General features: G+C 37.9%; 2 protein-coding genes across 4 annotated transcripts; both read right to left on the bottom strand.

The window, feature by feature from the left end:
- Nucleotides 1-495: 495 nt before the first annotated feature.
- On the bottom strand, nucleotides 496-12,217 carry TMEM267 (transmembrane protein 267). 3 transcript variants are annotated; one of them, XM_018077320.3, is made up of 4 exons: nucleotides 12,150-12,217; nucleotides 9,852-10,037; nucleotides 7,096-7,477; nucleotides 496-1,817 (listed from the first exon to the last, which is right to left on the bottom strand). In XM_018077320.3, the coding sequence occupies exons 3-4, from the start codon at nucleotides 7,417-7,419 to the stop codon at nucleotides 1,482-1,484; spliced, it is 660 nt and encodes a 219-aa protein (XP_017932809.1). In that variant the 5' UTR covers nucleotides 7,420-7,477; nucleotides 9,852-10,037; nucleotides 12,150-12,217; the 3' UTR covers nucleotides 496-1,481. The 3 variants fall into 3 exon arrangements, with proteins under 3 accessions (XP_017932809.1, XP_017932810.1, XP_008930319.2); XM_018077321.3 differs by having other exon boundaries at nucleotides 9,910-10,037; XM_008932071.4 differs by lacking the exons at nucleotides 9,852-10,037; nucleotides 12,150-12,217 and adding an exon at nucleotides 8,442-8,598.
- A 1,229-nt stretch (nucleotides 12,218-13,446) lies between these two features.
- On the bottom strand, nucleotides 13,447-23,275 carry CUNH5orf34 (chromosome unknown C5orf34 homolog). The gene is given in 14 exon segments (XM_018077219.2): nucleotides 13,447-13,640; nucleotides 14,370-14,410; nucleotides 15,206-15,298; nucleotides 16,028-16,116; nucleotides 16,766-16,936; nucleotides 17,238-17,307; nucleotides 17,523-17,613; nucleotides 18,406-18,540; nucleotides 19,764-19,855; nucleotides 20,471-21,117; nucleotides 22,710-22,806; nucleotides 23,091-23,174; nucleotides 23,176-23,218; nucleotides 23,221-23,275. Coding segments are annotated over 14 exon segments (1,902 nt in total).
- Between the last annotated feature and the right edge of the window lie 1,336 nt (nucleotides 23,276-24,611).

Here is a 24,611-nt window from a genome sequence, read left to right as displayed (position 1 = left end):
TTCACTCCTTGCACCAAATATATTCATTATTGGCATTCATAGCCTGCAGTTTGAAATACAGGACAGAAGTAAATGAATGAGCAGTGCATAAAAGACAGTTCTTGCTCTGAGGGCTCTAAAGCAAGACATTTCTTATGTTGCTTCTGGAACACTATAACAGACAGAAATCCATGGCATGAGGATAACCCTTTAAGGAATGTTCTGCTTTTCCAATTTTCTTTCCAAGAAAGAAACCTTTCATTCATTTTATAATAAAGGCTAAACTGTACTGTCAGACAAGTTTGCATTAGCATACATTTCTAACATGAGGAACAAACAGTGCGGAGACTATTCTTTTGGAGGAAAGACACATTTTAAAGGGGTAAAACATTTTCCATAATTAGCATAGTGTGCTGCAAAGAGCCACAGAAGGTCTCTGGTACTGATTAAACCAGTAATCCCAATTAATAATATTAATATTAATATTAATAATAATAATAATAATAATAATAATAATAATGATAATGCTGCATTTTATTTAACAATTATGAGGATGATATTGCACTTAATGGAAAATGCCATTTACAAGTACAGTAAGACAGTAATGTCTTTAAGCAAACACATTTTGAGCAATTTTTGTTTTCTTCTATCTTCTCTAAAGCTTATGTTTTACTGTAATAAATGTTTGCCTTCACACAACCCTTAAATATTTACTAAAATTCCTTAGTTTCAAATTCAGTAGTATTCATAATTAGTGCATTTTTAAAAATTAAAAACAATTTGGTCAACACATCATAATACTATAACCAAACTTCCTTCTCTTTTCTAACCACGAAGCTAGTAATTATCTGCAAATTTAGTACCAAGCAACTACAGGGGAACAGAATTTACTAATTTACTGTCTGCATGATAGCAGGGTTTGAAGAGGTGCATAGACAGCTGCACAGTGTGAAATACAGACAGTGTTTCTTTTAAAACAGTCCAATATAAGAGTCCAGCAGGACTCTTAACAAACAAATAAATAAATTCAAAAGGCTAACATTTTTTTTACAACTGCCATACACTATTAAATCCCCAGTAATACTTAGCATTTATATAGTACTTTATATTTTTAAAGCGCTATACAAATACTATCTAGATTGAAATGTATTCTCTAAAGGCAAAATACAAATCCAAAGTGAATGGTGATCAGAAGAATGGCACCATGACAATAAAATCCATGACAGTAATGCAATTACTACAGAGAGAGACTAAGAACTTTATAAATCAGCTAGCTATGCATGAGCTATCATGGGAGATCACATGCTTTATGAGGGAAATGTATAGATATAAAATTATCACCATTCATTAAATAGGTTCTATGACAACAAGGAATTGACACAGCTGTAACTGGCTCCACAACCTTAAAATGCCTAACTTGGAAGGTGTAGGAAACAGAAAGAAACCCCTTCAGTAAGAGACAGCCAGGAGATAATACAAACAGCCTTTAAAAGCCATCATTCTTACACATCAATGTGGATTCCATGTTTTATAGACATCAATTCTCTAGTGCCTGTTAAATACATGATGAATGAACACAGATGAGGTAAAGATGCTGTAATTGCCACATACAGCCAATATGGCAAAGGAGGAGTTTTTCCAAATGGGCAGATCCAGAGGCCATGACGAATCCCGTCACGGACATGATGAGAAGTCCAGGATATGAACAACATCCAGGGAAGAAAGCACCATGAGTCCTTAAGCCTGAAAAGGTGCATAATAAACTTTAATGTCAGAGCCACAACGGGAATCATGGTAGAACAATGAAGAAGTGGTCTCCGTGGAAGAGTCAGAGCAGCCTGCAGGAAAGAAAAGTATAATAAGGTTCATGGATGTTTACAGGTATACTGTCAGGTGACTAAGTGGAAGTGCAAAGAAAAACCACTCCTTTTCACTACAGTTAATCAAAACTAACAATATGACTATTTTATGCATGAGACCTGTGTGCTCCCCTATCTCTCTACTGTATGATATGAATCATGCATCCTACTACCCATTATCAACAGAAAGGGAGGGAGAGGGAGGAGGTATCCTACTTGTCATACAGTCATATGGTGCACAGGAACTTGTATAATCTGCTGCACCGACTATTTGTATTGAATTTCAAGATAATTAAAAGGAAAACAAGCAACCAATACACTTGAAATATTTAATATGCTTTACTTGAAATAAATCATACGGTTTAATGGCATTTATTTTAAAAGTCCATTTTGTATTTTACTACAGTTAGCACTTGTAAAGTTGTTTCAGTTGCACAATGTTTAAAACAGAACAGTAATTTTCAGTACAATAAAAATGGGATCAAAGTTACATATATTTTGATTGCCTTGAGACAGTCTTCTTCACAGACAGGCAAAACAAAGTTCAGAAGCCCACATCTGAAACATTTGTGACTTTTTTTTTTGTATCAACTATTTGTTTAACATTAACTTAGTTGAAAGCCTTATATTTAGTTTTAATCTAGCTAGTGAGATTTGATTTAGCCATTTTAAGAAGTGATAATGTAAATTCAATGTACATATTTCAGAAAATATCCTGTGGACGTACTTACTAGCAGCAGCTAGAACCACTGCCACAAATTCAAACACTGTAAAAAAAAAAGTAATAGTATCTTTAAAGATACTATTGACAAATAAGTAGATTCATTTTTCTGTAAGCACAGGAGAAGTGATAGCACATTACTAAAAGATCTATACAGGTGCAGATACTGGTGAACATTTGGAAGGACTGTCAAAGGCACCAGAGATGTAACTTGATGGTGTATCTCACAGTTGTATTGAACAACCCCTCAGTGTAACTAATGCAGAAAGCAATCAGAGCATTGCTATCCTGTTCGGTCTTTGGTTGTCTTTAATCGCTGCAGGGTTCAACAGCAGGAGTTACCTGGTAGTGGGACTCTGGAACAGCTTCGTCAAGCTTTCATGCACAATTTAGACAACTGCTTGGAACCCTGTATTCTCTGTAAAGGAAACTTTGATGTAGCCGTAGCTAAGTAGTACAGAGATGGGAAGTTATGGACTACCTTGGAATATAACAGCCTCTGCTTTAAACCAAAGCCAACATTACAAGGCCTGCAGAAAGCTTTACCCTATTAGCTTCCCCATCACATGCTTGTCCCTGACTCATATTCAGGTGATGGGATTAAAAATCTCACAAACTGTCTCAACCATTTTTAACTGTAATGTTACGGACCCAAGTCTGGGTTAATGTTATGGACCTTTAAGTTGGTTCAAAAGGTGTGTTTTCTACAACTTAATTTCTGTTTCACGCAAGCAGATTGTTCATGGATTAAAATAGAAAAATCTTGCAATGGTGAAATTGTTTATCACTTGTCCTGCAAAGAGTCAGATTTTTCTCACTGTGAACAAGAACCTCAAAAGTCCATACTAGCCTAATTCTGAAAAAACCTGGACAGTGATACGTTTTGGCAGATAGCCTACTGACTGATCTTTATTTCTGCACTTTGAAAAGATCAGTAGCAAAGTCTAAATTAGTCTTTTCCCTCTGCCCTATTGATGTTAGGTACCAATAGCAAGACAGTGAGTAAGGATATTTTTAATGTTACTTACATACCCAATTTACAATATTGGTGCCAATCTTTATCCAGTTTTGGGAAGGTCAGGCTTAAATTTTTTTCCTACAAATTTTAGAGGGCAGGGTTGTTCATACAGCCAACCTGTGTGTTCAATTTCAGCAAGAGAAAGCCCTATTTTATAACAGCAGTACAACTATTAGGCTTCTGAAATGCTATGGCCAGCAATAGTTGCTCAGAATAGTCCGTTTCCACTTTTACATCCTGTGACTAGAGGAACACTTATATCCTTGAGTTGCCAAGCCCAAGAGACAGACAGGTAATTCTGTTTGGCAATATAAGCAGTTACACTCTCCTAACAGGCAGATTTGTTTGCATTTAGAAATCAACAGATTTGTTTGCATTTAGAAATCAACAGATCTTTTAAAAAAAATAATTTAAGTTAGTACAATTTTCTACCTTAAACTGCCTGAAAAATGTTGCAAACAGAATTTATTCGCAAATGCCCTTTTCCATGAAATGAACCTATATGTTCAATCAGATGCAAGATGATCTGGAAGCTCCTGCTCCTCCAGCCCCTCGCACGCACTGCAGTGAGCAGCTGGAGAGAGGAGACAATAATCACATGCATGTGAGCAAACTCTTTGCTCACAGTAACACCATGGATGTTAAGTAACCACACAGGCTCTCTCAGGCATATCCTCTGACTCTTCACAAGCCTGAAGTCCTTATTTTATAGTAACATACTCAATGTAACATATATAGTTATATTATAGTAATAATGTGAACAATACAGTGTCACATTCAACACTGTATTATTTGTGTTTGTGCAAAGCTTATTCTCCAGTTCCAGAAATGCCTGTGTTCAGCCCATGTTGATCAGCAGTGGCACATTAACCAGCTGTGCCATGTATATTTGCTGGTACAATCCTGTTTGCCACCAACTGCATTTTCTACACTTTCAGAGTCTTCAGTAGCAATACAGCAATTTCTGCAAGTCTGTTCTGCAACATGAGTGTCTAGGCTATAATCCTGGGGGACACTGGGAGCAGCCCCTCATGCTCTATCAGCAATCCTGACTGATGACAGGCTGCAGTACCTATCACCTTTAGGGTTAGTCAATGAAAGAGATTCTTCAAACAGTGATTCCTTGATTCTTCTACACTTGGGCGCACAGTGCAAAGAACTACAAATTCCAAGTAGTGAAGTTCTTGTAGACTTCATACTTGTTGCAAAAATAATGTGGGCAAAAGGGCAGATCACATGGTACTGGGTACACAAGTATTTATTAGAGCAAACATATAAATACCGCAGGTGACTATTTACCCTGAATACTCCAGAAAAATAATGATGGCCATGAAAAACAGACCAATGGCCACACAATCCAGGTAATGAGCTGCATCAGCAGGAACAAAAGTAGGTGACTGGAGTAGTGTGAAGGTAGCAAGTGGAGGCAGAAGGCAATACTGCCTTGCATTGCACAGAAATGTTAATCTGTCATCAGATTGAAAAGTGATGATAAAGAGCTTTATAGGTAATTGTGTAATGTGAAAAGTACTATTGTTACAAATTAGTAATAGTGGTGTTAATAGTTAATAGTTAATTAGTTAATAGTTAATTAGACTTCTTAATTGATTAGTAATGTGTTGCATAAGCAGTAAACATTGTAGTGTCATAAATCAATTACTCTCAATCCTTCAATTTAAAGACGAAGAATGGGACTGTAACTAACAAATACATAGTAAAAAAGTATCCCATGAAGTAATAAATTACATAGGAACTAGCCTGAAATTATGACATGAAACTGAGAGGTGCATCATATTAAACTGAGGAAAGAAAAATCACACATTACAATCAGATCTAGCTTGCCAGACAGCACACTGCAGAAAAGTTTATGGGGATTATCTTACATCACAAACCAAAGAGACTGATGGCACTGTAGAAGACGTAAAACTTGTAACAGGTGATTTTTTTCCTTTTTAAAAAGACAAAAGTGTTGTATCTGTGTGCCACTGAAAGGAATTAATCTATGCTATTTGGCTCATATGAAGTCTCACCTAAAATACTACTCATAGTTTGGGACAGGACCCTGAAGATAATTCAGACAAAAGGCAATCCAGGAGAGGAGAAAAACAGTATGAGGTTTAGAAAACATAAACCCAGCCCTGTACAATTTTTTTTTTCAAAGTTATTTTAATTGAGAAGAGAGTTTTTGTAAAGCATAATGGCTTTGCAAGTTGTAATGCTGTTACTGCTCTAAGAGTCAAGGGACCTACACTGGATATGTTTTACAGTTTTTTACATGTTTTTTAAACATCGTTTATTAGCCCAGTTAACATATGGAAAAGGACGGAGTTTGTAGGCAAATCACTCTGAAAAACCCTTTGGACTTCTTGTGTTCTTCTCCTTACCTCAGCTAAATAAGTTTGGCTACTGAAAGGACTATGATTCTACTGGCCACATTGTGTCTTTCTGATGTGGAAAACATTTTGGGGGAGAGCAGAGAAATTAGCTGTCTTTTGCAGAAAAACCTTAAAGAATAAGAAAACAAGATCTAAATGTCAACAACAGTAGCCTGGATTAGAAAATGAATTGCTAGCCGCTTGGGAATTGAAACAACACAGGAACAAATTAATTCAAGAAATTACAATAATTTACTGTGTTTCAGATACACAAACATTCTCAATCATGGAAAGTGTAAGAATATTTAACCTTGCCTCACTGAAAGCAGCAAAGAGACAGATCACCTCCCAGTTCCATGACACAATTCAATACTCAATTTTCCAAACAGACATCGGTGAAGAGAGACATCTAGTGTTCACAATTAAGAAAAAAATACTGATAATCATTTCAAATGCAAGAAGCAGCAGTCTAATTTCAATAATACTTTCTAATAGCTAATCATTCATTACTTGTATGCATGTACTGATTTTAGAACAAGAAAATAAAAATGAGAATAATTAAGACATTTAAATTCTATTCCATAATGTTAACATTATAGGATCCATTAATCAACCAGGCTGAAGAGTGGGCATAAAGAGAACAGAGCCAGGCTCCTGGTACCCACTGACAGAGCAAGAGGCAATGGGAATGGACTGAAACACAGGAGGTTCCTGGGAGGGAACACATTTTCACTGTGATGGTGACTGTGTATGGGATCCAAATGTATTACTCAGAAAGACTGAATGAAATCAAACAGCAGCTCTATCATCTACTTTGCAGATAGTTCTGCCTCACATTTCAGATATTTCTAACCCTTACTGTAAACAGAAATGAAATAATCCACTTTATACACAAAAGCGTGCAAGGCAACACTTAACTGCTTAACTTGGGTAACAAAGCAACTACATGATACACATAGGATAGCATGTACAGCTTTCAGAACTCTTTTTCTAAATAGCAGAAACCTAACAATAGAATATTTTATGGCTTTTAAAATCATAAAACCTGCATATAATTCCAGATATCTAACTTTCGTGTTTAGGACAATAAAGTAAGCAGTGATGGAGAAATAAAAGAAATAAATTACTGATCTATTGACTTACCTTTAAGGAGAGGGATCCAGCAAGAAAGAAGTGGTCCACGTCAATGACAGAGGCGAGGAAGCCAGCCAGAGTGACCTCAGTGAAGTCACTTTTCTTCCTGAGTCCAATCACTATGGCCCAGGACCACATTCCCAGTATACCATGCACTGCATTATCAGAGAAGGCTCGGAGCCAGTCATTTTGCTGAATGAAGGAAAACTGCAGAAGTCTGTCTGCTATGAAGCAGAATATCCCCAAACCTAGACTGGAAATAACTGAAGCTGCGCTGAAAGTCTGGAGAAGAGCGTGGGCCTTTTCAGTCTCAGATGCCATGACAAAAGCCATGTCACAGCACACCAAATGTCATCAGGATACACACTGTGCATTGTCCTTTGTATTGTCACTGTTCGGAAAATGTCAGAGATCAGAAAGAAAATTATTAAAGAAAAAAATCCATTAGCACAAAGCATTCATCACAACTAAAACTGAGCATAAAAAAACCCCCAAATTCAACGTTTGCACTTAATATTTCTAGGGAATTTTTAGTTTCAGGTAATTTGTTGACTTGAACACCACAGCTCGGAATTAAAACACTTGTCCTGTTTTAATTAGAGCAAGCACAAATAACATGGAAAGTTCTAATTGCACTTACTGCAATATTAAATTTTACAAAGTAATTTGAAACACGCCTATGATAATACGTTTCAAGACTCCTCCTGGTCTTAAATACATTATATTAATTGAATTAAATACTTTACAATGTAACAACAAAAGATTACCCAATATGGAGGATTCCTAGGACTGATGCTCAAAAATCCCAGATCTCTCTATATGACAACTGTTAAAACTGAATTTTAATCTATAATCCAAAGTACTATTTTAACTTACATATTTTGCAAACATATGTATTATCACCCTTGTACACTTTCCTGAGCATCTCCTTGTTCAGTTTGGAGACTGGGACGTAGAATAAGCCTTAAGAAAACCAGAACCACTTACATATCTTCACTATTTATGATAAACACAAAGACAACAACCATTCAGTCAACCAAAGTAACCAAAACTGAGTGCTTACAGGAGAAAACTACATATGCTTTTCCTCAGTATGTTCTCCAGCAGCAAATTCTGCTGTTAGTTTTAGTTAGTTAGTTGTCTGCCACATTACCTTCAAAACTCCTCTTTTTGCAGAGAAAAAAAAAGCAAATTAACTAATCCCAGTCATTTTACTTTTCAAAAGTTGCTGTTTGAAAATAATGGCATTGTTATATACATTATTAATAATTCTGAAGTTCTTAGAACCTATTTATGTTCTGTGACTTCTATGAAACCCTCTGATAAGAAGTGATTTCTTGGGAATAATTACTCACCTTAAGTAATTACATCTCAAAAGAAATTCCAAAAATAATTAAAGATCTGAAAGATCTCCATCTCATTCCCCCAAAACAATTATAGGATACCTGGATTTCAAAAATACAGTACTCATTTATGTGATAACATTAAAAAGAACACTTTTGAAAAAAAAAGTCCTCATGTTAATGAAGTATTCCCTAGCTTTGTTACGTTAAACATACTGAAAAGCTGTCTTTGAAGGATAGTACCAATTCTACCTGTTCTAACTGCTATGCTAGTCTTTTTGGGGAGCCACAGGGATAGACCACAGTTTTGAAGTCTATATCCTATCTAAAAATGGATTCTTCCCATGAATTTGCCATTTTTGTGCACTACATTAAACCCTGATAATCTGTCTTCATACAGTTCTATTAGGTAAACTTTTGTTCTAAAGGCACTTTTTGTGAGTGCATTAGAATTCCTCTGAAAACGAATAACAATGTTGACACATAACAGTTTAAACATATTATTGATTTTAAGTCTCAGAAAATGTAAGATGTTTCCTCCAGACTATTTCCATGCCTGCTTATTGTAGAATTATCTGCAAGACATGTCTGCTGGCATCTTTATAGAAAAAAAAAAGCCTGCTGAATCATTTCTGTGGAAAACATTAAAAAAAAAAAAAGAGAAGAAAGCATTGTCGAGGACCAAGAATCAGAATGGGAACGATTTCAGAAGTGGAAAACTATGTACAGAGATCGAAAGGACTTTATGATGCAGACTTTACAGTTATTATGTACATACACATTGTATGTTTCCCCAGAATTTATATTTCCCGGGCATGCCCAGGCTCCCTGCTTCCCTGTTTCTCTGCTGGTTGGCTGGAGAAGCTGCAGAGGGGAGACAGCCCCCATTCGCCCCTTCCTTTCCCGGTTCCTCCTACTCTCCTCCCCTTTTGCCAGTGTCCCTATCCTGGTTTGTCCCCCCGCTTGTCTGTCCCATGCTCCGCCCCATGTTTTGGCCCTTTCCCCTCCTGAGCTGATAAAAAAAATAGTGTGCACGCTTGAATATAGCATTCTACCTGCACCCCACCTTGGCTCCTGAACCCGTGCTGTGCCACAGCCCCTTCCCCCCATTCGGACCGCGGCAAAACATGAATAATACATAGTCTTTGTACAGAGATGAAAAAAAGTAGGTCAAGTTTGGCATCTGTGCCTCTTCTGAATGAACGTGTAGACACAAAATATTTCCTAAAACACTCTAAGTGCAATTTTCTAGTGGATGACTTTACAGTACATTTCTGAATAACTTCCATTTTAAAGAAAAAATGGTGATCTCCTCACAAATGTTTCTTCTATATAACCATCCTGTCAGATTGGATTTCACTTAAAAATACCACATAATCTGTGTAAGAATCCAATCTGTGCAGAGGTGATGCAGCAACATACCTTTAAAAAGCACACCGGTATTCAAAATCAAACTTATCCTGGGACTAGGAGGACATACTTTTTTCCACTGCAAGTGCCTTATTCCAGTAGCAGATGTGGTCTCTGCCTCAGAGTTGAGCCTCTGTGCTTTCTGAATCCAGTCTGCCCAGTCCAAAGCAGGAAAGACCAAACACCATTTGTTCCATTCTAAATAACAGAAACAAGGCAGCAGTAAGACTGATACCACACAAAGCTCTTCAAACGTTTTACAAAACACACACAAAATCTGAGCAACAGTAAAAAAAACCAGAAAGGATAAACATATATTGAATTCATTCATGAACAAATATAAGTGAGCTAAAAGCAACTTCCAGCTAGGGCTTTGAATTGCTGTTAAAGAAAGCAGGAAAAAAAGACCATAAAACAAGAGAAGAGCACACATAAAGACAGAACACAATAATAATTAAAAGATAATAAACCCCAAAGTGGTAAACTCAGAAAAGAACACTTCCAGTCTTTTAAGTAACTGCCTTTCAAAATATAGAGCAATCTATTTTAACAGATCCCTTCTTGTGACTGAAAGATTCCCACCTAATGAAACATTTACGAGTCACAATCGGGGATCTGTTTTTTAATTTCACCCCATTACCAAGTGGCCTTGGAATAGATAAACAGAGATCTAGAGACTGAAACAGCAACAGAAATCGGTGTCAATTTGGTGTTAGACTTACACTGTTTTGCTATGAATAGTATTACCATGTGCATAAAGTACACAAGACAAGTAACACTACAGACTTTAAAAATCCAAAATGAGTATGATTTGAGAATTATGTATCATGAAATAAAGGTAATAATGCCAACTGGACAAGAACTATTGTATGTGAATGGGTTTCTTTCATACAGAATGAAAAACAGGATGCAAAACTGGCTTCAGGTTGACCTCAGTGAAGAGCCATGTCTAAATGTTGTTTTTAAACAGACTATTTCTGCCACCTTTTTAGAAAAAAAAAAAATGTATAAAAATCAAGTCACATTCCCAGGCACAACAACATTAACTATAAATATTATGCAAATCAAGAGTGAAATCAGACTAGAAATAATCTCTAAAATGATAAATTTAATGTAAACCTAGAAACCCTTTTTTTCTGAAATGATAAATTTAATGTAGAACTAGAAACTTCTTTTGGCTGAAAAATTATGATTTTCAAGCTGTTTACAAAATATCACAGTAAAGTGTCATATGTTTTTCTATCCTATAAATCTCAGAAAGCATATTGGTGGAATTTACATTCCTGTTAAAACATAAAATTGGGAAATAATTCACACAGGAATGCTTAAACTGGGTGGTCAGTCCAGTTAACATGCTGAAGGGAAGCTTTATGTTGGTTTTACATAAAACACAAAAGCTGACAGAGTAACACTGCCTAGAGTTGTGATTTTTCATGTCATTTTTATATGAGATAAAGCACTATACATAATCTATGCCTACACCCTCAAAATGCAATTTTGCTGATACGTTTAATGTAATTTAAGAAAGTTACCAATAATACCTTACCAACTGCACAGTTAACACTTTAAATTAGTGACACAAGATATCTACGTCAAACCTGTAAATGTGCATTTGGGGAAAAGAGACACTAAGAGGCCTTTCAACTCATGCTGTATGAGCAAAACAAAATTCCAGTGGCTAAAATTATCACTTAGAAATACTGCTCTCCCAGATTTTTTCTCCAGGTTTTGCAAGACGTTATCAGGTATGGGAAAACGTGTAGGTATTTAATGCATAAAATGACAGAATCACAGAATCAATTAGGTTCAAAAAGACCTCTGGGGCCACTGAGTCCAACCTGTGACCGAACACCACCATGTCAACCAGCAGAATTATTTGGACTTTATGCAAGAAGTCAAAAGACTGCAGCCCCTTAAAACTCTACTATCTCCTAAAAACTTTAATACTTGATATTGGATGTTAATTTATATTAAAAACTGCATGACGCAGAATTACCATTTAAGACACCAGCTCAAACCTTAAGCATATTAACTCATGGAAAAGGAGATCCCAGCCTACAATCTATGAAGATCTGGCAATGCAAGTATTTTTGGGTCAGATAACTATAATCTATTATTGAGGCTGGAGGGCGGGAAAGGACAAAAGCCCAGAAGGAACCCGTAGGATTTACCAAGACGCTGAAAAACCAACTAAATTTAACCCAGCAGGAAATTAACCTGAAAGCCCGGGGTGTGAGGGGAGCCCGGAGCCCCCGCGGGGTGACGGGCCGGGAGCCGCCGCGCCCGTGCCCAGCCCGCCCCGGATCCCACCTGGAGCGCGGCCGCGGCCATCGGCACCCTCACCCCATGAGGGGAAGGCGCCCCGGCCGCCCCGATCCCGGCAGGAGCGGAGTAGGAAGCGCGTTAGGAAGCATGCGTGGCCGCGGAGCAGCCTGGGACCCGCATCAACCTTGTCTCCTCCCAGGCCCGCCCCGCCCCGGTTATGAGGGAGAAGTTTTTCTTAGGGGGGGGGCTTAAAAACAGTGTTTGGGTGTTCGTGCTATGGTTCGTTATCATCCTTCATTTTCATGGCTAGGCTTCGCGAACGAAGATTAGGAAGCACTATCCACGTGATTACAGCACCTGGTGACTTATGAAGGTCACATACGAGATAGACATTCCGATTGCAAAAGGCACAGCAGAAAGACTCCTTAGGTGGTGTATTCAGCAGGATTCGATTCTTTCTGCGTTGTCTTTTCTCCTCAAGAGTGATCCTGCGTGCATTCTCAAAGGAAACGGTGTTATAGATGGTGTGTCTCCAGGCCTCCCCGAATTGGAAGGCCAACCAACCAGGTGGATCATCAAGGCAGGCTGAAGCCTTCAGTCCCCTGTTCTCATTTTTCTCCCTCCTTGCGGCAGCAACAGTGGCGCATTCATAAAAAGCAGATCTAGGAGGCGGTGGTCCTTCATCCTTGAAATGCCCTGCCCAACAAGCTGTGTTCTCAGCAACATGGCCTCAATACTTGTGACTGCTGCTTGTTCTAGAACAGATGTATTGGTCACATAATCTGACCAGTGGATGTTTAGGATTGTACGGAAGCAGCGTTGATGGAAGCGTTCTAGGAGACGCAGGTGGTGGTGGTAGATGACCCATCGTTATACCGCTGGGAGAAAGGCGTCTTCTGCCCTGATATAAATTATTTGTTTACTAAAAAAAAATAAAAATATAAAGCATTTGGGAAACATTTTATTGGACTGGGTAAGCTTCTGAATAAAAGCATGTTTTTACAATTAAAACTGCCTATCCCTACTCTAGTCAGCTCAGGAGTTCACTAAGCTGTTCTATAAAATCAGTTGATTCAAACACAACTTCATACATTTAAAAGTAGCGAGGTCAGGTCAGCCTTGATGTATTTATACAGCTGTGCTCTACTATTTCACCTGTTCTCTTTGTTTGTACCAAATATACCGCTGGCACTGTTACTGACATTACAGTGGCAGCTCACAGACTTCACGGGTGTTACAATGGCAACTTCAGCCTTCCTGTTGCCCCTCAGAGCTCCCTCAGACACAGCTGGGACAGCTCCTATGAGGACACGGAACACGGGTCTTCATCTGCTATGAAGCTTCACTTCCCAGAAGCTGCAAGCAGAGGTTCAATATCCTGAATGACTTTAGAAGTTTTCTCCAAAGCTTTCAAGACACACCTGACACTGAGTTCTTTTGATTCGCTCCTGCTTTCATTTTTTCTGACAGCAATACCAGATGGACTGGATTTTGCAGCATTCTTCCCTTCCAGAACATTGCTACAGTCTAATAAAACTAGTGTTACTTTGTTAAGGAAAAAGATCAAACTCTTCCTCCTAATGAGAAGAATAATTCTGCGTGTCTGTATTTATCATTCTGCATTGCAAAGTCTCACATTTTGTAGCATGATAATTACATATAGCCAAAGAATAAAGATGGTATATTACTTAAAATGTCTATAACATTTATATAAAAATGTCTTTTAGACTTCAATTTTTCCAAGAGTTACTTTAAAAAGAAAACTAACGTTACACTGGAGTTTAACAGTGTGCACATTTCACACTAATTGAATTGTACACTGGTTTAAAGACAATTATAGAGTGGCTTTAAGCAGATTCAGGACAGCACACATTTTGAGCTGGTTGAAGACAATAAAACAATAATAAAGTAGCTGATAAACAGAAAGATACTGTACTGCAGCAACAAGCCCCAAGGCAACTGCCTTCTCCGTCTTTCAAGAACAGATCAGCAGATGACTCTTAGCAAAACTGATGCAACAACCATTAAAGGGCTTTGTTTTTCAGTGACTTTTTTATTTTGGTGCTGTGATGTAGAAGTTGGACAAGATAAGTGATAAAACAAAAATGATACATAAGAAAAAGAGGTAATTTTAAGAAGTGAGTAAGGGAGTAAAAAAAAGCAGGAGCGGGATAGAGAGCCTTTGATGATCTAAAGTGAATATCTGAACATACAGATGAACAGCAGAATATAAAAGTGAAAAATCTACAGCTTTCAAAACGACACAATTAAATCTCTGTATTTTTTTGAGCTCAGCATCAGCAGACCTGTCAAAAAAAAAAAAGGTTATTAAACTATTTAGTATAATAAAAGGTTCTCAAAGACATTTTATAACTCAGATTTTATTTAACACTTTCCAGCAATACTGAAAGTTAGATCAGCAGAATCCAAGTAAAAAAAAATGCTTTATTTCTGTCTTTCATACCACTATCCAATGGCTGACATTTATTAATCATTTGTGTTCCCAAAAATCAAGGCTCTGCTCTAAGAATAGTCTCTTTGCTCTATGTATCTATAAATATAGATACGATTTTCATTTCATCAGCTATAAAATGTATCAGCTGAATCTGCTATAATTTAAGTAAGAAGTACAAGTGTAATTGACATCAATTAACACATTTTTAATACCCAAATGTGTTTGTATGTGATGTCAGTAGACTTCTGGTCAATAGCATGTTAAGAAGGGCAAATACATCAGCAAGAGATACAACTGCTAAGTTCAAAATCCTGGTTTGAATTGCTTGATGTTCTGTTAAGAGACACCTTTCTTTGTCCAGTTTCTCTTTTTTTGTCTTGCAAGATACTATCTCTGTAACATTAATCCTCCTTTAGCCAAGTCACCATAATTCTGATATTTAAGTAAGACAGGCTCAATGAAACAACCTCCACCTGGAACCCACCTGACATTTTAAAAATGGAATGAAAAATATGAAACCATACAAAATAAATGGTCTTTTTGACTACTAGGAAATGCAATCTCTATAAAATTCGCAGTTTATAATATTTTTGAGTTTTGTTTTCAACATTATTTATAGTCAATTTTTTAGGACAACAATGAATACCAGTTTTCTTCAGTTACAGAGTGCACAGTATATTCAGCAATCTCTTTCCTTTCACTCAAACTTCTGCACCATTCTATTGCTGTTCTGATGTACCTATGTAAATATGAAAATTCAAAAAGCAGTTATTTATATGAAAAACAAACTATTAATTTAAGCAAAAACCTGAAAGTGTTAAGCAATCCATTTGGATCTGAAAGAAAAAGCTATGATTCGAAATCTAGCTTTTTCTCTAGTTCACCTTGTCATTTTTTGATTCACACTTTTTGTCCAGAATCTACTTCATATTTAGATTTATGCTGTTACAGAAAACTGTAACAAAGCTGTTATAATTTGTGATGAATAGTGTACAAGTGGTTATTTTTGTTTGTGAATATCTGCTTGCTAAAATGCAGCACAGTAAGCTTCTGATGATACCCATAATGAGGCTGTAATTTGAGCAAGGAGATTACAGAAAGTAATCTGCAGGCAGAGGTCATTATCTGTAATAAAGCAAAAATTGGATAAAGTGCTGTCCAGTTTTATGTACCAGCTCTACACAGGACAAATGCTTTTGGGGTTTTTTCTTATCCACTGAGGAAAATGCCAAGTTGCAGCCCTAGTTCTTTTTCTAAAAAGACATTGCAGTAACAATTATGATGTAATGACAGCATGCAGTGGCCCTGGGTCATACAGGTCCTGAATCTTTGCCAGATGTAAGATGGAGCTTTTATCATTATGTGTTTGGTTCAGCCCTCCCAGTATATTGTCAGTAAATACTGCTTCTTCATCTAAATGGATTTGTACAGGATTATTTTATATTTAAATTGCTTAAACTGTTTATACCTTTCATAGACTCCAGGATGACTTATTTGTATTAACTGCTGTACCCCATCAGGAGTAGTTAACTTACACCAGCCTATATCTTCATTTACCTTAAAAGAAAAAACATTACAAGTATTAATCTTCTGCTGCAGTCTGAAGAAGAAAAAGCAAGTATAACTTGCCAACTTAAGAATTAAGTATCTATGAACGATCCAGTTCAAACACTTATAAGTTTGTGCTTTGCTAAGGACAGAATCTGGTACACAGTCTTAAGCTGTGCCAGGGGAGGTTTAGGTCAGACATTAGGAAGAAGTTCTGTACAGAGTGTGATTAGGTATTGGAACAGGCTACCCAGGGAGATGGTGCAGTCACTGTCCCTGGAGGTATTTAAGGAAAGAATGGATGTGGCACTCAGTGCCATGGTCCAGTTGACAAGGTGGTGCTTGGTCACAGGTTGGACTTGATCTTGGAGGTCTTTTCCAACCTAACTAATTCTGTGATTCTGTGGTATAGTCTGCTATGACAAATGCAGGGGAAAAAGGCCTTGGCATAGCTCCAACACCTGCTTTGTGCTATTCAAGAATAAATTATTTCTAAAAGTGCATAGAAACGTCTCCAAACCTGTAGAATTTTCAATTATTTTTTATTTTTGTATTTTATAGGCATCAGAACTTTTGCTTCATTTTCTCATTGATTTCCTAGTAACACTTTCTGAATTAAAAGTTTTAAGAATAGTCCTTCCTCTAACTTATGAGTTACCTGGATCTCACTAGAGGAGGAGCTGAAATCCCAAACCACATTCAGGGTCAACCCATCCCAAAAAGCAGCATGGACTTTATGATCCAAGTACACAACGAGTCTTCCCATGTTGGGAATAATCTTTTCATACAGAAAAACTAGCAACATTTCTCATCCATCTGTCTCAGGTACCTGGAACCAAACAGATATATCAAAAACTTGAGGAAAGATTACTTACATCATTATAGCTGTATATGGCCCAGATTTTCAATTCACTGGTTTTTCCCCAATTACAACCAGCTCTCTTCATCATGCAATTTCTTTCTGCTTCATAAATATAACTTTACAGTGCATGCTTTTGGTTCCCAAGTATCTACCTTCTGATCTGCGAGAATACACTCAACATTCATTCCTCTAGATTTAGTCCTATTCCCTACAGTCTGTATAATCTTCCCTAGAACACTGAAAGATTAGTAAATTTTCAGCTACATACCACTTTCCAGCAGCAGAGATGATAGTTATGACTTAATAACAGTTTTGTCTTGCAGCAATAATGAAGTATTCTGAGGAGAAAAAAACCCCAACAAAATATTAAGCATTTCATTCTTATTATGTCTTCTAAGCAGTTAGGAGCTTTGTTTTTTATGTTTACATATGTCCTCAGAGCTAATATAAATTTCTTTAATTTTTATACTTAATGTAATATTAAGTGTTAAGTGTAATTTTAACTCCTGTCCTTTCTAAGTCAGAAGAATTAATGTAACAAAGGTAAAGTTACTTGGTTGCCTGAGTAATAATGGAGGATATAAAGTTTGGATTTCCTGGTACATCAGGGGGAAGACTGTTCACTGAATACATTTTTTCTTCCACTTGCAGTAGAGCAGAAAGGTGAATTAGTTACAGGTACCATAGCATGAAAACAGCATTAAAAGCTTGCAAGTTATGAAATTTCTAATCTCCCAGAAAGGAACTATAATCACATTTAAATCTGCTCCAGAACAACTATCTCCTCAAAAAGTAAAAAAAAAAAAAAAAAAAAAAAAATTCAGTTTCTCTGCACTCAGTAAGGGCCAAGAAGTTCTCTTATCAGAGTAGACTGTAGTTCATTACTGAGTAACAACATCTGACTATGAGTTAAAGGCTGGGTTTGAAGAGTACAAAGCTGATCCTTAATTCTGCTTTAAAAATACAAGGCACTGCATAAGCACTTGAGAGGATTTCTGCTCTGGGGAAACTTAGCAACAGGAAGACACAGAGAGGCAAAATCCTTTCTCCAGCACTGAACAGCTGGTCTTGTAGCAAAGCCAGAACACATCTTCTAGGTTCTGTCTCCATACAGTAGAAAAGAAAACACTTCCAAGTCCATAAAGATTAATAATCAATATGTTAGTTTAAAGAGTAAACTTCTAAATTAGCGACAAATGGTAGTAGTAGTATCTTAATCTTGGGTTTGATAAAATAAATGTGACAGTGAATAAAATTTTCCTTATTGTGTCTGTAATTTCCAAAAATACTCCTTCTGAAGCAGAAGGAGTAATCTCGTTTTTTTGTATGATCGATGGCTTGATACAGGCATAATTCACTACAGAGTGCATAGCCAAATGTATTAAAACTAAGAAAGCTGCTAACTTGAAGGGATTTGGAATATACTTTAAAATAGCTTTATACCTTTTTTGTTCCTTTTTGAACTGCATAATGTATGAAATATTTTCCAAAAAATGCTCCCTCTGACTTGAAAAATGAGTCATCACCAGGATAAATTTCTGTGATGTTTGTCCTACCATGGATAAATCTAAGAAAAATAACATAATTTTTAACAGGTATTTAAAATGCTGTTTCACTAGACAAGCAAAACAGGTTAGTACAGTTGAAGAAAGCAATAAGCAGAAACATATTTTCAGCAACTCTCACGTGAAAAAAATTTCATAAAGAGCAAAATGTACCAACAATTTCTTTTAACACAGAAGATTAGCATTACCAGGGCTGTTTCTTTGCATGTGTGCATGAGGGGGAGGATTTAAATAAGCTAATTAAAGTTTTTTTGTGTGTTGAGGTAAACGTCTCACAAGAGCTGCTCATATCACTGACCACAAAATACAGTGATGAGAATAACCAATTTTCTTAGTAGACCAGCCCTACCTAGTGTATACAGAAAACTGTCAGACTGAATGATTCCTGAACAATCTGAAGCTCAAAACCACAACACAGCTGTGTGTTTCTCATTAATGCCAATGGTCTTTTATCTGTGATCATATGGTATCTTCGAGCCTAAAACACACTTAATGACCCAACTCCGTTGTTAGATGCCTGGACTTAGGAGGTGGGACTTTTTTGAGTTAAGTGTGGCTACTCACCATACTTTCAAAGAAAAGAGGTTTCTGAGAAAAAAAGCTCTGAAGTGCTGCAAACATTTTGTTCAGATGAGATGAAAATTTAGGAATTACACTAAGAAAAATGAAGAACACTGGGCAAAAGGATTAAAGGTTTCAACAGCAATGATGCTTTTATCAAAGACCTTTAGATGCTGATAGCAATTATAACAATTTCAATTTGAAAGGGCATTTAAAAGAAAAAAGTCTTTCTTTTTTTAACCATATGGACAAGGTGACTAGCCAGGAAAATCCACAGTTGAACTGCCTGCAACATGTGAATTATGGAGGTTACCAAGACAAACATTTCTAAAGCATTAAATCATTAGTATCAAAAGGAACGCTAAGTAATTTGCAAAGAAACCAAGTACCATGATTGTCAGTGAAATCTGAGGGAAGTCCAGCTGTCCAATAAACCTTTAAGAAATTAGATCATTTCTTTAGAAGCCTTAAACATGGTTTCAGATTCAAACCTGGAAATACACTGTACAATGAACAAACAGGAGAAATGAAGAAACTCTTACATGAAGATTGTCTTCAATTTCTCAAAGAGTGATAAATGGACAAAGTAAGACATTTCATCTTAAAGCTTAATTCCCATACAAATAAAGTCTTCCAATGATGACACACGTGACTTCCTGCATCCCTACAAAAAACGCCCTAGCACCATACAACTTGAATTAGCTGAGGGCATGAATAGTTTTCAGTGTCTTCATTCTGAAAGAAGTCACAGAAAGTCTACCTGTGTAAAATGCAATAAAAGTCTCACTAAGTCCAAAGGTTGGTTGGTTGGTTGTTTTTTTTTCTTTTGTGTGTGTGCTGATAATCATTTCTGGAACTAGAACTGATGCATGCACATCTATTCAAAAGGAAGGGGCCGCATATTTTCAGAGTCCTCCAATTCCTTAGTTATTCACATTAGTTACCAAATTAAACTTCTCAACCCTGCAAATGTTTTTATTTTTAGTGATGCTGACAAAAGAACATGTGCCATTGACCCACCTCAGAAGTATTATCTTCTCAAAAATAAAAAAAAAAACCCAAACCCAACCCAACCTAACACCTGTGTACTTTTTTCACTATTCTCTTTTCCATTTATATGTTTATACAGCATGTTAGAAAACAGAATTTATTTTTTTTCTCTGGACTAATTACTATAGTTTCATTACAGTAGGATACAGAATGTTGGTTTCACAAATGTCATGTTTGAAGAAGATTCTAAAAAACCCCCAACTGATAGTGATTTTAATTTTTTTTTTTTTTTATAGCTAGAATTCAGTTATTTCCCTAGAGGCTGAAGTTCCAAATTGCAGAATTGTGAAACACGTTAAGATTTACAGTGTAGAGCTTAAATTACCTGTGTAAATGTGGGGCTCTGCAGCTGAGGGGCAAAGCCGTAGGTAAACAAGAAACTGTTTCATGTGTTTCAGGGTCTGTTACAACATCAGCCTTGATAGGGGTATGGTTATTTTTCCCACATGGCTTCATTACATTCTTAACAGTGTGTAAGTTACAGCACATCAGTGCCAAAGACAAAGGATGTTTCCATTCTTCGGGACAGGAGGAAACAGACCAGCACTGTGTAACCCATGTGTATTCAGAAGAACAACTGGTGTAGCACAATGGGTCTCCATCTCTGTCTCCTCTTTCCTTTGGTTTGGTTGGTTCTCTACATTTACCTTCAGCACAACCATGTTCATTTTTCTTTTTGGCTATTCTTGTTTGTTTCAACAACATTTCTGTAACAGAGTTACTACTTGGTTTTCCATGCTGATCTCCATTTTGATAGTCGCTGTACTTTTGAGAGGAGCGTAAGGATGCTGCAGATGACTGGCTGACTTTGCATAAGAACTCCACTGTAAATTCTTGCTGCAATTCTGACAGGTAAAGGTGAGCATAGCCATCTACAGATGAGATCTGCACACTGCCATTGTCTATACATCTTGTCAGACCAGCTGTTGCAGGGTCAGGCCATCTAATTTCTAAGATATCACTGAGAAGAATCTAATACAAGAAAAAGAACTGGAATGTGCAGCATGATAAAAATGACCTGCCTCTCAGAAATTACAATGGAGGATTTACATTTAAATGAATTCAGTTCTTCTGCAAGGTGATGTATGACATGAAATGTTGCTCTGTATTTATTTGCATATATAAACTCAAGAAGAAGCAAAATATCTAACCTTCATATCTGCTTCCTCCTGTTCTAACAAAGTTCTATCCAGCAATAATGTTACAATTTAATAATAATTCATAAAGTAGTGAGGTACAGGGGAATTGACAAGGCACAACTACCCATAGACTGTACGTATTTCCATTTCCAAGAAACTTCTTCTTAAGAAACACTGAGGAGAATGGCTGAATTATCTTGTACATATCAGTTACTGGCTGAGTTCATAAAGAATTGCAAAAAGACCCTAAAAAAACCAACAACAATGACCAGACAATAAAGCTGCAGATAAAAATTCATAATGTGATATAAATGAGGAAAAGCAGTCCTAGCTTTCTATATAAAAGAATGGGCTCTGAGTTGACTGCTACTGTTGGAGTTCCTCCAACCAGGAATGAGATCTTGGTGTTATAATTGTCAGTCCCACAAAAACATACTCAATGCTCAACAGCAGTTTAATCAGTGTATTATATGTTTGAAAATTCTATGAAAGGAACAAGAACAAACAGAAGATATAATGATAACACTGAATATGTGTTCACAGTTAACCTGCACTTTGAATACTGTTTGCAGTTCTGAAGAGGCCATACCACTGACAAGATCTCCCTCATCAAGCTGTCTGGAGATGTGGATGGTTAGAGTGGCCAAAGGAGATCCTAAACACACCACAGTAACGGGTTGTTTTAAACTCAAGCATGGTCCAAGTAATGCAGTACGAGTGTTTTTGTGCCCTGTGGCACATATACAGTGATACTGAGTGACAGTGTTTAAGCAGCTAAGCATTAGCATGAAGTGTGTTACACTTCTAGTGAAGTGTCATCTAGAAGTTTTAAAACTCGCCTGATTTACCAGTTGTCTTAAGACTCCCACACCGGCATTCAGTGGGAACATCAGAGGGATGCTGATGAGGAGTAAAGCTCCCAGAAACAGTAAACTGGTCTCTGGATGGACATTCAGTCTGTCCTAGAGTAGCCATTCCTGCAGAGTGATGGTTTGCCCCATTTCTCTCGCAGGTCCCAGCACAGTCCCACACAGGTCCTTCAATGGGGAAACAATGGAATATTGAACCTGATAGCCTCTAGGAAAACACCATCCTATTTCACTGGGTCTTTCCTGAAAGGTTTCTACTGCCAAAATGTAAACAACATATAAAACAGCTCATTATATCCTATGTACAAAATCCTATAAAATTTTTTGTCTTACTAGGAGTAAACTGATTTTAGTGTATGGCTACAAAGAATACGCACAAATAGAGGGCTAAGTTACAGTTAAAACTGTAACTTAAAATGGTAATATTCCAGTCAAGCTGACAGCTCCATTGGCAAACTGCACTCGATACATCTCCATGGCCTGGACTCACACAAAAGCATGTGGAGTTACACCAGGGAAGTTTATTTTACGAAAGCACTGCACGTGTACCTCCCACTTTTTTTCTCTCTGGAGGTATAACTAAAGAAGGTAATTATGGGGGAGAAGAAAACTTGTTCCGGAAATCTACAGCTCGTAGAAGTTGTTCCCGTTGAAGTGTGGAGAAAAACAAAACCACCCTATTAGGGGTTTTTATATGAGGAGATAACATTTTAAACTAATTTTTTTACTTATCTTTTACGGAGCTGATCTAAGAAACCCCCTCCACTTAAGGGAGAGAAACAAGAACTTTATTTGTGCTGTGACTCTCCTGGGCCGCCCCGTTCCCGCGCAGGGCGGCAGCCCCGGCACCTCCATCTCAAAGAAAGGTTCCTAGGGCAGCACAGGGACGAGGTACCGCTGCCCTCCCCAAAGGCGATGCCCGTCCCATACCCTGCAGGCACTGAGGACGAAGGCGACCCGCTGGCGGGCGGTCTCCGCCGGCTGGAGCGGGTTGGCGGCGGCGCGGAGGCCCCTTCGTACAGGCATCGCAGCCGCACGGAGACAGCAGCAGGCGGGACCCTCCGCGTAATGCACCTCCACCGAGTCGTCCCTGGACAGCACCATCAGCTCTTCGGCCTCCATCGCACCAGGAGGCCGAGCTGGGACCGCACGGGACCGACCGGGGCCGACAGCGCTGGGGCCGAGATGGCCCTGCCGGCGAACGGCGGGAACGGCGGCAGGACGGGGACAGCGCTGAGCTCCGCCAGAGCTCCCCCCGCCAGAGCTCCTCCCAGGTGAGGTACCCGCAGCACCCCACTCGCCCACGGGAGCCTCACGCAGAACTCCGCTGCTTCTCCTGCCTCCCTACGCACCAAGCCAGCGGCTGGGCAACCGGGCGTTCATTCCTCGCCCCCCCACATCGGCACTTCTGGAAGACTAGGAGGCAGGCTGCCATCTACAACATACCCCAGAGACAGACTACTTAAATATAATTCTCTAGTGACTGCTGCTTTACATTCATGTATTCGCAGGGCAGGGAAATTCAACCTGTGTAATTAGAACTGGGTAGCAGAAGGTGTAGCTGAATAGGCAAGGGATAAGTTCGTAAAGGACAATTTTAGAATTATGCCTAGCTGCCTTTTTGGAAGATTATATACAACACCCTCCCTCCCCTAACATTTAAAATTAATCAAAGCTGGTTTAAGTGGATTGACAGTTTACAGCCAAGTGACAATTCATTATCGATCCCCATTCAAAGCACTTAATAAACACAACTGAAGATCCACACTAGAGCACATGGTCTTGCTGTAACAGTTGTCCCTTACCTACCTATGGAGGTACAAATTTCTCAGATCAGTGCAATCATGGATGAAGCGTGTTCGGTACAACTTTCATTCTCAACAGCTGTTTTCCCAGGAGAGGGCAGATCACCATCCAGTAAAGTGGCTGCAGGCACGGCCATGCATCAAAATACCCTCGTTCTATTTGCAATACCCTTTTTAATAAGTATTATTCTGTACAGTACTTGCCTGAAGCAAGTTTCAAAGTATATACTGGGATTATGAATGAGTCATGAATATTAGTTTTTATTATGGGTGATACACTGTATTTTGCTGACAATTTCACTACTGTGGTTGAAACCTTCACCAAGGAAACTGTGGAAGTAGGTTCCACAGACTGAAGTAGAAGTGGCAAATCAGCAATTCAGGGTACAAACAGTGTACTATCTTCCCTGGCTTTTTGTTGTAATGTAATTTTGTGTTCCTGTACTAATTACCAGGATGCACAGGCATAAACTGGATGATTAGGACCATAATTCAATCAGAGAGAAGTTGCAAACTTGAGCTATCAGTAATAGAATGAGTTCTGTGCAGTAGGAAGGAAAGGCAGAATGTGATAAGAAAGTACTGTCTCAGAGAGAAATAAAGATTACTATTCCAAACCAGAACGAATGTCACAAATACTCAGTCCCATAATG

Source organism: Manacus vitellinus, unplaced genomic scaffold (assembly GCF_001715985.3).
Source record: "Manacus vitellinus isolate BGI_N305 unplaced genomic scaffold, ASM171598v3 scaffold_36_pilon, whole genome shotgun sequence".
NCBI lineage: Eukaryota > Metazoa > Chordata > Aves > Passeriformes > Pipridae > Manacus > Manacus vitellinus.
This window is presented reverse-complemented; position numbering and strand designations above follow the sequence as displayed.